The sequence below is a fragment of the Melanotaenia boesemani genome, chromosome 21, assembly GCF_017639745.1.
Source record: "Melanotaenia boesemani isolate fMelBoe1 chromosome 21, fMelBoe1.pri, whole genome shotgun sequence".
In the NCBI taxonomy this organism is placed as follows: domain Eukaryota; kingdom Metazoa; phylum Chordata; class Actinopteri; order Atheriniformes; family Melanotaeniidae; genus Melanotaenia; species Melanotaenia boesemani.
Genome location: NC_055702.1, coordinates 12,901,107 through 12,917,798, shown reverse-complemented (window position 1 = coordinate 12,917,798; position 16,692 = coordinate 12,901,107). Strand labels below are relative to the sequence as shown.

General features: G+C 41.0%; 1 protein-coding gene across 1 annotated transcript; it reads right to left on the bottom strand.

Annotated features, from left to right (window-relative positions):
* Positions 1 to 964: 964 nt before the first annotated feature.
* crygmxl2 (crystallin, gamma MX, like 2) lies at positions 965 to 2,421 on the bottom strand. The gene is made up of 3 exons (XM_041974840.1): positions 2,413 to 2,421; positions 1,726 to 2,025; positions 965 to 1,240 (listed from the first exon to the last, which is right to left on the bottom strand). The coding sequence occupies exons 1-3, from the start codon at positions 2,419 to 2,421 to the stop codon at positions 965 to 967; spliced, it is 585 nt and encodes a 194-aa protein (XP_041830774.1).
* Positions 2,422 to 16,692: the final 14,271 nt, after the last annotated feature.

Sequence of the window (16,692 nt, the reverse complement as noted above, 5' to 3'; positions counted from 1 at the left end):
TTGAAATGATATGCCAGGAGCAAAGCTGAATAAAATAGAATTTTGGATGTGGTATGTTAAGTTCTTGGTATGTTTTCAAAGCAAACAGGACTTTTAGAGCAGTCAAATAGTTATAATGATTGCTACGCTTTACTGAAGATGAAGGCCTGAGTATTTATTGTTTTAAGCTTTTATTTGGCATGCTGTTTAACTTCATTCATTAAAAATTCATTTTTAATTTCTGCAATTTTATTACATCTATTTACGTGGAGTAACTACTCTTAGTGACTCTTTTTTTAGTTAAATCAGTTATCACTCAGTGAAGGTCCTTTTATGTAACCAGAATCTGCCATTTTAGTTATTTATCACTAATGCATCACATATTTATATTTCAGTAGCTATATAGATTTCAAATCTCATGCTTACCTTGCCCATTGTAACTCTGTTAAGTTCAGACCAGACCAGATGCTGGGCTGCACCAGACCTCTTTATAGACCCTGCTGGGATCAGGGCTTTGTAAACATGAAACAAAGCTTTGGCGTGTCAGCACAGTTTGCTGTATAGACTGCAGAACACTGTTGGACCGGTGAGCTGCAGCAGCCTCTTTGTCTCTGTCAAAGCTCTGACTATCCATGGAAAATACCATACAACTGCATTTTCTGTGCGGCCTTCAATAGGAGTTGCAACATCTGCCTTTATTGGCATGAGTGCCAGAAAGTGACAATCAGACCTAGAGGACAGACAGGGTAGGAAAGAGAAAAGAGTTGTTTCTAAAGGTGCTGGACAGCTAGACGGGTCATTAGACAACAGAAATTTTTTTATGGGTTTATCATATGCAAGAAGTAAATGCACATGTCTACCAAAATTAATATACATCATACTCATGTTTGTATGTTGTATGGGTTTGCTCAAAGAATCTCACAAGGGACAGCATTATTTTAAAATTGGAGGTTTAATGTTCATTTGAGTTGCACATAGGTGGAGTTTACTTGGAAGTCCTCATCCTCCTGAAAGAGCCCACCATGGGATTGTAGGAGCCCCAATCGCCACAGGCCCTGTACTCTCCAGGGCGCATGAAGTACTGGCGTCCCCTGTAGTTAGGGTGCTCATAGAAGATCCAGTAGCCCTCCATGACATTGCAGGAATAGATGTCACGGAAGCGGAAGCGATCATACACATTGGGGCAGTCATCAGAGAAATCCATTGAGTGTCCCATCATGTCAGGCCTGTTATAAATCCTCATCCTGTAGCCTCCTCTATACTGCATGGGAAAGAAATCAGAACATGATTATTATGCTGTTTTAGTAGGTGTGAACCCTCTAGAGAACTTTGTTAGAGCTTTATACACTAAGTAGATTTTTTTTAATTCAGCTGAGCACCTGCACTGCTTGGTTTCTTTAGGTAACTATAAATGAGAATGAGCGAGATCTCTTTTAGAGTATGACAGAATTAGATTTTTTTTTCCTCCTAAACTGCCAGAAACACTCAGAATAACTAACAGAATTAGAGTGACAGCACCAAGTCTTATGGGGGGCCGTATCATATTCTTTTTAAAGCTTGACTGGGTCTCCTTGTGGGCCTTGCAGCAGAGACTTTTATGCTATGACCTGAGTGTTTGTATCTTTTAATGACATCAAAAACCTAGTGATTGACATCCATTGCTAAAGTGGCTTTTGATGTACAAGGTGACTGAGGGTTGGGAGTGAGGGGAACTACCGATCCTATCTGTCTGTTTGATTGACTTACGGGAGGGAACATCTGGCAGGAACGCATACAGTTGTTGAAGCCCATCCAGCAATGGTAGTCAGGATACTCGCCAGGGCCCATGATATACTGGTAACCCATGTAGTGGGGCTTCTCGTAACCCACCCAGTATCCACCACTGACACGGACAGAGTTGCAGCAGTTGAAGTGCCTGAAGGTGTCCATGCAGTCACTGCTGCACTCCCAGTGGCGGCCCTGGAAGTTGCTGCCCTCATAAAAGATGATCTTGAAAATGAGAAAGAAACATGATAGATTAAAGTCTGTCTTAAAAATATAGATTTTCTAGTTGCCATACTCATGACCAGACTGTAGGGGACACTGCTCTCCCTCAAACAAGCTCAGTCACTTTTCCCACAAGTTTGAAAATCTTTCCAGTGCTGAATATTACTTTCAGTGGAAATAGGTGGGATTGAGGCATTTAAAGCTACTTTTACAGCTGATTTTTAATTTAAATAACAGATTTCATATTTGTCTGATCTGGGCCGTCTTCTCAACTTTAAAGCAAAAATTAAAGCTTAGTAATCAAGTGTGTTATTTCATTCTTGTTCCTCTTTTCCTCTGCTGTACTCTCTCTGTCCTCTAATATATAATGCATGCCCCTCAAATCATGCAATTTTCCTCCTATGTCTCTATGTCAAAGTTGATTCTTTACTGCATGTGAAGTCATACCTTTCCCATGGCTGTGGATGTTTGCGCACCGTAGCCCTTGACACACTTACAGGTCCTTTTATACTCTCCTGGTGATGATGAGGCCTCTGACACGTCAGGAACTACTACTCTTTACCTTTTCAGATGCCGACTAGTGTTCCCTTTGTCTGCCAGCTCAGGGGCAACTTACCTCCAGTCTGCTAGAGTTTACCTATAGAATTGGCCGCCCCCCCTCCCAAAAATGAACACCACACAAGTACTTTTCTGTGTTTGCATGACCCTTGTTCTGTCATGACCTTGTGATGCAGCCTTTTGAAATGTCACACAAAGGCCTTTTGGGTATGTGGCCTCCCACCAACAAAGCTTACGAAGTGTACACTGGCTTAGGTCATATATAGGGGGCCACTCTCTAAATTAGTACTTAACTAGGTCATGATTTTCGCTTCATGTCTTGCTTGGGTGGGAAATAACATGGTTGTTTAGCAGTTCGAATGAGTTTAGCGTGGTGTATTAACTTAGGGTTTTATCACAGTTTAACAGTTGTTCAGCTCCCATTGAAGGAAAGTGAAGTTGATACTGTGGACCGAGTGAAGCTTTTTGTGTTGATATAATCTATAGTGATCTGTTGTCTCTTTTTACTTCCATAGCCTGCAGTTGTGCTGTGATGCCAGACGGGACCGATCTGTTTGCAGACATAGAGACAGAACTGCATAGTGTGTGTGTGTGTGTGTGTGTGTGTGTGTGTGTGTGTGTGTGTGTGTGTGTGTGTGTGTGTGTGTGTGTGTGTGTGTGTGTGTGTGTGCATGTATGTTCGTGTGATATAAAAGGAGGGGTTTGGGGCATCAATGTGTTTGAGTCTTTGTCTAAAATGATAGATGTTTGGACTTGAGTCTTTGGCTTGCAAGCATAGCCCAGAGCTGAAGGGGAAAAGGCCAGAAAGAGTTGCCGACATGCATTGTGCTCCTAAAGCCCAGCTGATGCCAGAAAGGTCAGTCCCATCCTTTAGCCTTTTATCAGGATAAAGAGCCTGTGCCCCCCTCTCCACTTTGTGTGCATTCTACAGCTTCCACTCTGTAAAAAGGCAAATGTTTTCAAAAAACACAATACCCATTATGTTCCTGGGCAAAAACAAAAAACACTGCTACCCTGGTGTTATATCCAAAGCCATATGACACTGTTTTACTGTTAAGAAACAGTATTGATAAGCTTTTGTTCCTTAGATCAACTTAAAACTCTCATAGCCTTCAGTAGGTTTCATGTTTGAAGTGCAATTCTTTTTCTATGACATAAGTAGACCATTGATATCCTTTCATCACCCTGTGCTGCATAATTGTTGAACATTTTCTGATGAGATGTTTTGTTTTGTAAGTTTCTGGATCACATAGGTACTTTTTGAGGAAAAGTTTAATGAGAGTAAATAAGAGACAAGTATTTACATTTTTCTTATGCTCATAGTTTAATGGTTTCTTTCATCATCCTTATTAAATGAGAAATCTTTGTGACTGCAAAAAGTTGAGATGAGCTACACCATGTTCAATGCTGTTGTTCAACCTGTTCAACCTTTAACATTTGTACAGAAAGAAGAATGTAACTGAGTTGCAATGCAATGAGTAATCTAAGAGGGGAAAAAAGAGAGCTGATTGCTACTATCAACATTGTCATTGTCCTCATTTTCATCATGAAGTAACATCAGCTAACCGTAACTCATTAGTCAGGGCCTTGGCTCTCCCCTTGTGTCTTTGGCTTCCAGAGGGGAACCTCGTTTCACAGGATCTCAAATGATCATCTTTAGCTGTGTTACAAGACATCTCCTCCCCACCCTGAAGGGAAACTGACATCACAGAGGCCCTCGCCTGCATTCTCAGTTCCCCCCGGAGGAGAAGAAAGCTACCCGCTGTGGAGCATTCCACTCTTCATCTCAGAATGATGGCAGAAAAGGAAAGGAGAGGGGAACAGAGCGGGGGGGCTAGATTTGCAGCTCCTCCGTGTCCGAGGATCTCATTGTGCAATGTGTGTAATCGCGTGGGAGATGACGACACTATTAGCCTGCAGAATGACTGTCAGTTGGGGACCTCTGTGATTGATGTGCACCCCACAGAGAGAGGAAAAACTTAGACAGAAAGCAACCACAGCAGTAGTTAACTTGCAACCTTTTTCATCTATCCAGCTTGCAAAAGAAAAACCCATTCGGGTAGCTGATACCTAATTAGAATCTGAATGTAAAATTCACTCAGTAAAACATATTTCAGGTCAGAGGAGACTTTTTTCAATATAAAACAAATCACATTCCCTTAATCCAAACTATGCTCTCTCTGACCCTGCTATACACAATAAGTCTCACCCCTAAAAGGTTGTACAGTGAGATAGGAGAGCAGCCGTGCTTGCTGTGCCTCCAATGCGCTCTTTTACTGAACAGTCATTACAAAAACACTACGATACTGAGGTGTAAACAAGGGGTCTATGTGAGTTTTGCTCCTGAGAGCTGGCTAATCTGGTGCTGAAAATGTGGTATGATGGGGAAGTGCTTGCCAAAAAGCCTCCCACGCCGGGAGTAGAATGAGGACCTCTCTTTTGCCGAGAGATCATCCTCTCCATTCTTTCTGTCAGAAAATCTCCAGGCATCCTCCCTCTCTTGTCCCTGCCAGCGCGCAGGCTCTATCGGGATTGCCAGACGCAGGAGCCACTGTGAGCCCATGCCAGGGCCAGGATTTACCGCGATGCGTCTGATGTGCTCCATCTTTTTGCTGGCGGATAATTAAAAGAGGAAATGGTGTTGGAAGAACAGAGTGGAAAAGCAAGAGTGGTGTGTGTGTGTTTGGGGGGGGGGCTTTGGACCGAGCAAATGGATGCAGCTGTCAATTTTGCTGAATTGTTGATATGTTTGTTTTTCTTTCTCAGAGATTTTGTGTTGAACTGCTCCCCATCAGGGTTTAGTTTTAAAGTTTGTGGCAAATCTGCAATCCGTACATGTAATTAAGAAACAGGCTAATTAAGAACTACTCTTAGCAATTAGAAGTTACCAGACATAGTTTCTTTAAGCTTCATATGGATGACCCACAGGTGATCAGCATGGTGCAACTATGCAAGAGAAAAATGTGGTTGAATATATATATATATATATATATATATATATATATATATATATATATATATATATATATATATATGTATTTTCATTTTCACTTTTTGCAGATTTTGCTTTTTGTTTTATGATGGATTATTATGACTTTCTTCATGAGTACACTTCTCTGTTCAAACCTGTACGTATTATCCAAGCATTTTTTTGTATTCAACTAACTCTATTTCTGATGCTCCACCATGTAGCCTGACCCAAAGTCCATAAAAAGCAGGACAACTCCTTCGTCTCTCAGCAGACACACACCAGGGGGAGTGATGGCTTTTAGCTGCTCTCACTCTTCATCTCTACACTCTACACATTTTGACGTGGCATGTTTCCCATACCCCAAAGCTTTAAAGGTTTAAGGAGCAACTTTTCACCCTGTAATCCAGGTGCCTTTCAAAGAAGATGCACTGTTTACTGACAGATGACAAAAAAGTTCAACCCCCTCTCATCTCTCTGCTTACAAGACTGTAGCTCACCTCGGTGCCTGGTAGTCATTCCTCCAGAGCGCTCTGAACAAACAGAGCCTCAGCAAGAAGGGGCCCCTGCCTTTCACCACTCACTAAATTCGTAATAAGATGTGATGCTGTTGTTCACTTCTTCAAATTTGTCATCAAAGCAAATGTGTTCTGACAACAGCTAGTGACAAGTGCACCAGAGGAGAGGCGGCAAATCAGCTTTTTCACACCGCATATCAATTATTGATCATGTTGCTCCCCTCTTTCCCTCCTCAACCCCGCCACCCCACCAAGTAGACACCTTGTGATAATGAAATACATCAATTTAAAAAATAAATAATAAACTGGGGTCGACTCGATTGTTGCAGAGCCTTAAGAGCTTGATTGACTGCCTGCACATTTTCCTCGTTGGCAGTCAGGCAGATCAAAGGAAGGTTTCTCTTATTGCCCAAGGCCACTTGCAATTTATTTAGAGGGGCAGTGCTGCTGTCCCAGCAGGTAACATTATTGGGTAGAGACACTCAGGATAATCATAGCTTTGAGGTGCCTCTCAAATCCCACCTCTGCTGGCTCTATCATGCATGATCAAAAAGTACTTGCATATAATTTACAAAAAAAACCTTCTTATTATAGTAAATTAAGACTGCATTAAAATCCTTACATAGAGGATCCACTTGCTCAAAGGCAGTAACCTCACCTGACCTTAATACGGTAGATCTCACCTTCGGTTACATATGTCAAGATTAAATATATTTTTAGCTGTCATTTTATGTCCTATATACAGTTTGTTTGATAATATATAACTCCTAACACATCAAGCCATTTAGGCACAAGTTTTAATACCCTAACATGTAACCTTCAAGAGAAAAATGTATTGTCATGACAATATCTGATTAAATAACCAGGAAATTTAAGCATTTTAAAGTACAAACACATCATCAAGTCTGAAATTATTCATTTTAAGAATAAACTACCTTTTTTTTAAAGTTTTTGTCTTTAAAAATGTCTTTGTTTAGTGAGCGGGCACCACATTAATAAAGCACAAAACAGAGCAGAACATTGCAATGCATTTTTCATCCTGACTCACTTATCTGCATAAGATACATTTTGAAATAATATTAAATGAGTTTTCCAGAATTCTTTTACAAACTATTATAGTCATTAGCTTTTGTGTTAGTGTATTTTAATTTCCCCATCACAGTTGAGCTACAAGATGCTCAGATTGTTAAATTATTTCAGCCATTAAACTAAGCAAGTATTTTTTTTTATTTAATATTTTTTTCAGTATAACAATATTCTATACCACCTATTGTTCATTCTTTTAAAAAGTGATCAACAAAACTAAAACCCATGTATGAATGTGAATGAGACGGAGAAAAGTGGATGTTAAGAAAAAAAGAGCTATCACTGTTTTTGTTTTCTTTAAATAAAACCTTTCTTTGTCAATTATTTAAAATAAACAGAATGCTAAAAACTGTATGTTTAAAGATGTATAGACAAAATCATGAAAAAATAGCTTCTAATTAAAAAAAAATCTATATTTTTCTAAAGCTCTTTTTCTGCAAACATTCAAACGCAGATTCTGCACATATAGATCAATGTCTTTTATTTTCATAATTTTTATGATTAAACAAATTCTCTAATATAATGATGAGGTTTGCATTTAGATGTATTTGTTTACAATGCAATGATATCAAATTATCATTCTGTTAATGCCTGCTTATCTACATTCTTTGTTGTGTTAATCGAGGAAATTGCCAAATATTTTTTCCTAACTTCAGTGTAAAACATTATGCTAAACTATATTTATGATAACTAAAATGTCCATAGATTTGTTATTTCTGTTATGTTGGTGCATTTAAATTCATTCCAGTTAGTTTGCCAGTCAGCTCTGAACACTAGAGGGCACTAGAAGCCAAAGCATTGTCTGTCTGCAGGAAGGCTGTTTTAAGTTCTTTTTACAACAACCATATCTCTGAGAAGCTTGTATGTGTTTGTCTTTCTTGCATACATTTGGAAGTAAGCTTGGGCACTCATGTATGTAGACATGAGTTAAACAATGGCACGATTTCATGCGGTGCAGCTACTTGCATGTCAGTGCCATATCTCCTGTCTGTACTGACGCCTATCAGTGTTTCGACAAAGCTTTACCAAGGGAGAATTTAAAAACAAAACACTAACAGGCTGACATGACCTGTGTCCCAGCACACATGCTGCTTGTCCACTTGTTAGTAGAAGCAACCCACACATTTGCTGCACGCACACACAGCAACATTTGAGTTGTTTTCAGAATGCTAGTTTCAAACAAACTTTGACTAGCCACGCACCCGTGTGCACATAGGCACAGCATGGTTAAACAAAGTCTCAGACAGACAATGAACAGTTTAGCTTTGTAGCAGTTTCAAGCCAGTGTGTGTTTTTGAACTGCATATGTGGATGCTGACTGAAGGATCAGTGCACACACTGCAGGACTGCAGAGATGGCAGTTCTCCCATAGGGTCTGGCACAGCCCAGGCCTTTGTGTTGTGCTGTTCATTTAGCCACGTTAAAGAGGTGGTGGTGGTCTGTGCCTGTGTGTAGTGACGGGAAATATTTGAAAGTACACCCTAAAGCTTATGTGCACACGTTGTACGCCATATGGCGCCTGTTTGCTTGCAGGCAAAGGCTTGCAGATATAGTGTTATAGAAGGATTTTGTCCTGGTGTACTCAGGAGAGCAGAGTGAGAATCTATTCAGAGTTGTCCATTTTCTTTTTGGTATTGAAAGCAGCACATCTTACATTTATGAATCCACAGAATTATCTTTGGCAAGCTCTGGTTTCTATTTCTACTGGGAATCAATTCTACAACCATAAAGATGCAATCAAGTATGTTATTAAGATTTGCACACAGTTGTTTTGGGATGAAGGATAGAGTAGTGAGATGCATAAGAGGCCTTACTAGATGAGTGACTGAGGCCTCAGAGGAGCAGGAAGGAGGCACTACTGTCCCTGGACTGCAGATAGAATGAGTCTCAGGAAGACCGAAAGCACCACTCAGGGGAGTTTCAACCAAATTAAAAAACAATGATACACTAAGGGAGAAACTAATGCCAGTTTCCATCATCAAGACCCACATTCTTCACTGTTTTGCTTTCAACTTTTGTTTTTTCTCTCTGTCTCTCTGTGTTTCTGACTCTTTCTCTTCTCCCTCTGCACTGTTGTTTTCTAGTTTGTTTTCCATCCGTACTCCTCTGGCTGTCGCCGAGCGCTACAGCCACTTTCAAAGGCTCGGCTGTCACGCACCGCCTTTGAGTCCCGTTTGAAATTTTAACGTACATGTTGTCAGGGTGCCGTCAGGAGTGATTGACAGGTCCGTCCCAGAGCAACACCGGGCTTGGCAGGCTGGCTGTCTTTTGTCAGAGGCAGCTGAGGAGAAGCAACAAAGGAAAGGAGCAGAGGAGGAAAAAACATACATAAATAAAACAAAACTGCTCTTACCCATTTCTCAATAAAGACCAAATTAGATTAATCTTAAGGCAGAGAAAGGCAGGCAGGCAGTTGTAGAAAAAGACTTGAGATTTCTCTTGCTTTGTTCCCTGCCATTGATGGTGCACTGCTTAGACACCTTCTCAACAGGACACCAAAGGCAGCACAGCAAGAGTTGTATAAAGAGCCAGCTGTACATATTAATGTTCATTATCACCTTCCTTCAGTGCAGATAAACTCCAAAGTACAGAGCTTGTCCTAAACTCACCTTTGTTTGGAAACAGGGAGATGATGTTTGTGGCCTTGTCAGCAGCAGCTGTTGTGCTTTAAATATAAAAACTGGTGACCACTTGTGTGAAAACATGAAAGTCTACTGTTTCTGGAATGTTGGCTCAGTTTTCAGCTTTTTAAAGGTGTGTTACAAAATTAATTTGATGTTTTAAAAGGAAAAAAGGAAAAAAAATGTGCAATCTACTCAACTCAAGACTCGTGACAGCTTCAGAAAACTGTGTGGCAGAGCTGTCTTTCCAAACCCACAGTGCAATTCAGCAGCTCATAGATGGAGAAGAATGTGACAACACAGACTTCCATCCTCCTCCTCTCCCATTTCCATCACCAGCACACAGTTTTCTAAAGAAAACATACATAGAACATCCCTCTTTATGATATTATTGGTGGATTTTTCACAAGATGTTTGCCCTTGTTGACTTAGGTAATTAAAAAATCGTGCGGTTGTGTTCTCTTAGTTTCAGAAGAGCTCATGCCAGGGATGTCCAGTTCTGGTCCTCGAGGGCTGCTGTCTTGCAGGTTTAAATGTATCCCTTCTTCAACACATTTCATTCAAATTAATGGATCATTAACAGGCTTGTGTGAAAGTTTACATGCTGTTGCAGAGATCTAAATTATTTAAACTGGGTGTGTCAGAGCAGGGAAACAAGTAAATCTGCAGTACAGCGGCCCTTGAGGATCAGAACTCAACATCCCTGGTTTTTGCTTTTAAAAAGATGTGTAATTTCTTATTTAAAGATAAAAGATTATCTTCTGCTTCTTTGGACAATCAAAGCAAATACAGAAAAAAAATCAGAATCTAAGATTCACATCAGTCAGCATTGGGGATTTTAATGTTTGGCTCAAAGCCCCTTAGGAGCAAGCACCGTCTGCTACAGTGTCTTTGAGCAAAACACTGAATTCCTGTCAGCTCCAGCCTGATCTCTGACCTCCCTGTGCAACCAGCACTAAGTGCAGGGGGACTCTCTGAGACGAAAAATAATAAGTGAACTGTAGGTTCATGACCAAGTTGTGCATAAGTTTAATTAAACAGTGCAATAGTGCCGTAATTATTGATTCAGCTCTGCGCATAAAATGAGAGCATTCACAAGTCTCGCCACTTTAAAAATCAGGGACATCGACATCCAATTTCTCATTTCATACAAGTGTAAAGGGAGTTGAACATTAGCCACAGGAGCTGAAACAACACAACAAGTGTACATCCTGCATTGAGCAAACTGATTCTGTCAGTCATGAAATCTTTACAGGTCGTGTTGAAATGTAAACGTAAGACAGAAGAGTGAAGGATGTTGCAAGAAGACCTTGAAGCAATTTTAGATCTGAAAGTGATCATGCACTGAGGGAAAAGCTTGTTTTAACATTGAGGGTTGTTTAATGTGAAATGACTTAATTTTAAGCTTCTGCTTCTTCCTGCACGGAAAGAGTCCTGTTTGCTATCTCCTGCAACCTACTAAGAAAATAATCCTCCAGAATTAGAGGTTGTTACAGTTCAGTTTATTCCAGCCATCAACAACTTGTGTCAACAACTACAGATGTGAATCAGAGAGAAAGTGTAAGCCTTGTAAAGAGCAAGACTTTTTGCTTGTGTGGAGTACCGCACATGATGGGATGACTGACTTCCACTCACTCGCTTAAAGGTTAGGCTTTTCCTTCTGCTGGTATCTTTTTAAAATAAAACATGTCTGCTGTTTGATAACTGCTTGACATTTGACAGTCTTTTCAGACCAATCAGACAAGTTTTTTTTTTCTTTTTTTTCATTTTCATGTTAGCCGTCTGGAAGAGCAGCAACCAGGAAAAAACATACAGCATTGTCACTTTCCTCAAGCCTTTCAAAGGCAGTCTTTCGCCACAGCTATCAACATCAGATACCAAGGGTGCTGTGTTCATTTTTTTCATATATTTGTGTTTATTTTTCTTTCCCTTTTTATTTCTTCTTTTTTTATGGGGGGGATCAACTGAGAGTTAATCGCTCACATCAGAGCTGAACTTGAGAAAAATCACTTTGCAGTGTCAACCACCTAACCTTACTGCAGCATCTCCACAATTTGAACCTTTCCTCTCCACTTCTCTGTAGATCTCTGAATCATTTCTGCTGGTTGCACCGCAGAACTCGGTTTTGTTCTCTGTGGGGCATTGTCGCTATATCTTTCTTTATACTTTCAGAATGTGTTCTACTGTAAATTATCAACTGTACGTTATCTTGGAGGAAAAGTGAAAAGCTAGAGGGAGGCAACAAAGCCAGCAGTCTCTGTAGTTACATAATTCATGTCAGCCATATTCAAATAAAATTTATCACATTGTCAATCATAAGGAAGCAAACGGGTGTGTGGGTGTGTGTGTGTGTGTGTAAGAGCAGAGTGATAAATTAATAACGTCCTACCATGGGAGCATGTGAATGAACATGTTTAGTCATTCTGTTTGACAACAGAAGGAAACGGCCTATTCAGTGGGGTAGGAATCAAATTTCTCACTTTTCATAGATATTGTTCCCTCCTCTAAATGTTTAAAATATGGAGCTCTAGTAGGGAAGGGGCTCAAACAGTACTTCACACTGAAGTAACTTTTTGCTTGGCCATAAACCAGGAGAACAGTCTCTCAAGAAAAACAAAACAGTTTGTGGTCTGCAAGTCTTTGGTTTTAAAAAGGAATCATTCATTGAGGAAAATACTGGTATTGCCATATGCTTGTTTGCAATTATCTTTTACATTTTTCTTTGCCATTTCAAAGATACTTGTTATAAATTTTAATCCGACAGTGTTTTGGTGCAGCTTTCTTTATATTACAATAATTAAAAGGCTAGTACTTCAAATAAATCTCTGATCTGCTTGACACAAACAATGCAATACCATGCAGTACCAGCCTACCCACACCTGCTCTCCAGTAAGCTCTGCCTCTGTATGATCCATCTATAGAGGAAGATCTCTCTGCATTCATAGGTTTGAACATGTGAGGAGTGACTGAATGGATGATAAAAAAAAAAGCCTGAGACGCCCAGACTTCTCTGCTGATTTCAGCTCTGAAGTCAGCCAGCCAGGTGTCAAGAGTTTGGAAAGTATCGTTTGAAAAACTTGAGCGAGACAGAGAAAGGGAGTGACTGATTGAGACTCATGAGCAGTTATGAGCAGGAACAATGTGCCACAGATAAACAAGCCCTCACATCTCAAAACTGAAAGTCTAAAATGTTGAGCATTTGAAAGTCTTTTTCAAATGAGACGAGCCTCCCTCTCATCAGCTTGGAAAGCATGTGTTTTCAGCACACAAGGTATCAACACACACAGCCTACCACCATATGCACCCTCTACCTACTCCATTCTGTCCTGCTTTGCTCAAACGTACCAATAGAAGCTGTGCTGTTCTCTAAACGGAGGTATGCCAAACAACTCATTCCCTTTTTTCTCTTTCGTTTCCTTTTGTGTAGGGCCAATCTGACCCCTGTCTTGCACCAGGTGTGCATTTCCTTGATCCAGCTCTCCTTCAACCCTCCCCTTCATATTTACACCCCTGCCGCCCGCAATGAATGATTCACTTGGAGAGGCTCCCTTCCTCCATCAGAAAGCTTTGCAACTATACACTATAGCCCAGCCTCTATTTCTCTGATCTCACTATGTTGTGTAACGCATGAAACACCCTTGCGTTCTCGTACTTGTTTCTTTTTTTTCCACGCTCCCTCTCTTGCTCTTTCTCTGAGTTACATTCAGTATTGACTGTTTATGCTTTTTAATGTTGTGGAGAGGGCCCGGGGCTTGCGGATGGGGGAAAAGCGCTCTTCTTGACACACTTACGCCCCCGTAGTGAACTCTAGCTCCCAGCACTCTAGCAAGTACACAGACCTTCTTCTTTTTCCTCTCCCTCCCTTCTCTGTCTCTTTCGCTCCCTGTTTCTTTCTACAACCGGGAGCTCTTCTGAACATCAGCACCCCATGTTGCTCCACTCCAAAGATCACCTTATGGAAGATTAAGATGCTCAAATGCTCAAGCAAAATATTTACACAAAACCCCCTTTCTGTTTCAAGTGGAGGCAGTGGAGTTGAGGGGAATGATCTCAGGGGTGTGTTAGAGGGCACCTGAGAGAGCAACAGTCACCTCTGAGCAGAGAAGGCCTCGGTCAAACCGTGCAGAGAACAAAAGTGATCTCTCCATCTGTAGGTCCTGCATGTGTCTTGTGTCTGTCAGCCCACTTTCAGATCCCCTTTTGACTCATACTCTCTTTTACACACTTACTTTCACCAATCGATGGGCTGCAATCTTTCTCGCCCAGTTGTGATGAGAGCTGACTTCCACTGACGATGTTTAATATGAACACATTGACAGAAATAGCCATTTGTGTGGCGGTATATTTAACTTATTTTTTACCCCATATATACAAGGATTTTCATTTTGTGTGGGTATTCTCTGAAGAAATAATGGAGCTTATATGTACAAGAAACAAGACAATGTCAGACCAAGCAGATATACCTAAGGAAGTGTTAGTCAGTCATGTGTAAGTAGATCTCTTTCTCTCCACAGTTACATGGTTTGCAGCAGGGGGGGGCCCAAGTTTGTCCTTGAGATCTTTCCTGCAACTTTTATATGCATCCCTTCTTCAACACACCTGGATCAAATGAATGTCTTTTTACCAGGCCTCTGCCATTTGATTCAGGTGTGTTGGAGAAGGGTTGCATTTAAAAGTTGCAGGACAGTAGATCTTGAGGACCAGACTTGGACACCCCTGGTTTAAAGGATCTCAGTTTAATGCAAACTCACTGAAAGACCAGTTTCTGGTCTTTGTATTGGCGCTGATGCTCTTGCTGGTCATCTCCATAGTCTTCAGTAGGTGCGCGAGAATCCACATGGAGTATTATCACTAGATTATTTTGTATGACTCTGCTGCTTTGATATTATATGATTGACTTCTCACTGGCATTTTCAAGGAAAACAAAGGGAAACTTCAAGTCCCGCTCATCTTTCAAGTCTTGTTCATCTGCTTAAAGACCATTTCATGGTCAAGAATTTCTTTCAGCTGCCTCTTGTTCTAGAGGCAGCCACTAATAGAGTCAGTTTGAAGACTGTTTGGAGTGTGTTTAATGAACACTCGTACACAGTCAGATCCATCAGCGCTAGTTCTTTGGCGCTGACAACCAGATCCTGTAAAGTCAATGTTTGGAGAGAATGCTACAAATTAAACAAGCACATCTGTCCTAATATGCCCACAAGGGAATATACTTTACAGTTCATGAAACAATTAAATAAAGCTCCATCCAAACATGTGACCAGATAGATAGCTATGATAAGAAATGCTAAATGGGAGTGTAATGTGGAAAAAAAGCCTAGGGTCTGGTTCTGCTGCTTAATCACAGAGGCTGGTGACAGACCAAAGAGGATGCTTTCACCGTTCAGACAAAGGAGGACAGAGGCTGGAGGAGGTGCACCCCTCCCTTTTTCAACCAGAGGAAGACATCATTATGAGTAAATGACATGAGGCGGTTGGTTCTGTTCCACTCCTGGCCCCCCAAGGACTCTTTTGCCCCACTGTGTAGCCTGTTCCCATCCTGCTTTGCTGCTGGCCACAGGCCCTCAGAAGCTCAGGCTCAGGCTGCAACTCAAAGAGATGGACGCTCGCACATTATTGATTGGACACTCGATAAAAGGTCATAGGGGCCCTCCTCTGCTCTGGGGTCCAGCTCTGTGAGTAAGCTCCTCTCCATCCAGACACACACACACGCAACCACACACACAGCACTGTCCCCTGCATCAACCACCTGGGGGATAAGCAAAGCTTGCAAACAAGCTAATCATTCTTTCCTTTTTCTTTCTCACACACAAACAAACACACACACACACACACAATTGCTCCTGAGTGGCTGACAAATGTCAGAATGGCTTGTATGGGATTTTTAAGAAAATTATTTATTAATTGAACTGGTTAATTAGGTCCCTGAGGCTTGCACGCTAATTGAGAGCCACAGAGCTGGCAAAGCAAGAAAGCCAAAACAAAAGCAATGGCTGCGACAAATAGACAAGCGCTTGAGAACTGCTAACTTTCACGCTCAAAACACACACACACAAATCTACACATAAACACCATCACCCATAAATTAACAAAAAAAATAAATAAACAAACAACTGTTTACGCTTTTTTTTCCTTCTAGGGTTTCCCCTTTTCTTCGCATAATTCTGTGACCTGCCAAATGTTCTACTCTTCTTGATGTTCCAGCGACGGAGAGAGACGCGCAGCCACTGAAATCTGCCACATTGCACAAAGCATCTGTCTCCACACACCACCCTGCATTCATTAAGTTTGTACCAATTAGCAGCAATAGCTTATAGCACAAACATCCATTTGTGCCTCCCACTTTGAAAAATCTTCCTAAAGTGAGTGTGTCCCTCAGTATGCCCTTGTGTCACCCAACTTTATCTTCACAAAGTCTCTTTTTCTTGCATAATTAGAGAAGAAATCCATTTCTTCTCCTATCTTCTCTCAGGCTCTGCCTTTGTCCCTTTTTACTTCGCTCTCGAGTGCACCTTGAGAGCGAGAGTGCTTTTGTCAAGAAATCACACCAAGGTTGTCTGAAAGACTCATGAGGAGGAGCAATAGGCAGAGGTTGGTTCGGGACCAGAACACAGAGAGAGGCGCGTTGACACCTCAACAGTAACACCTGTTTTAACAATTATCCTACTCTCTGATAAAAGCTGAACTCCTTGCATTGGCGCTCCGCAGAGTTAACTGAAAGTTTTCATCTGAGGCGAAGTCATGTGTATTTTAACTTCTAAGTCCCAGTTTCATCGCATTTGAGGGTTGTATTACCATGAAGGAGAGAAAGACAACTAACTCATGTTGAACAATATAAATAGATCCATGAATCTTTTTGTATTTTAATTTAAAGTGCAACACAGGAACGTCACATTTTTGAGCGGTTGAGCAGACTTAAAAGGCATTTGGCACTTAATTGGTAACCTCACTACAGTTTCCTAATGTCAAGTGATTAAGT

Coding starts and splice junctions, on each gene's coding strand:
- crygmxl2 (XM_041974840.1), bottom strand. Junction 1,241..1,725: donor CCTGCCAGATGTTCCCTCCC/GTAAGTCAATCA, acceptor TTTCCCATGCAG/TATAGAGGAGGCTACAGGAT.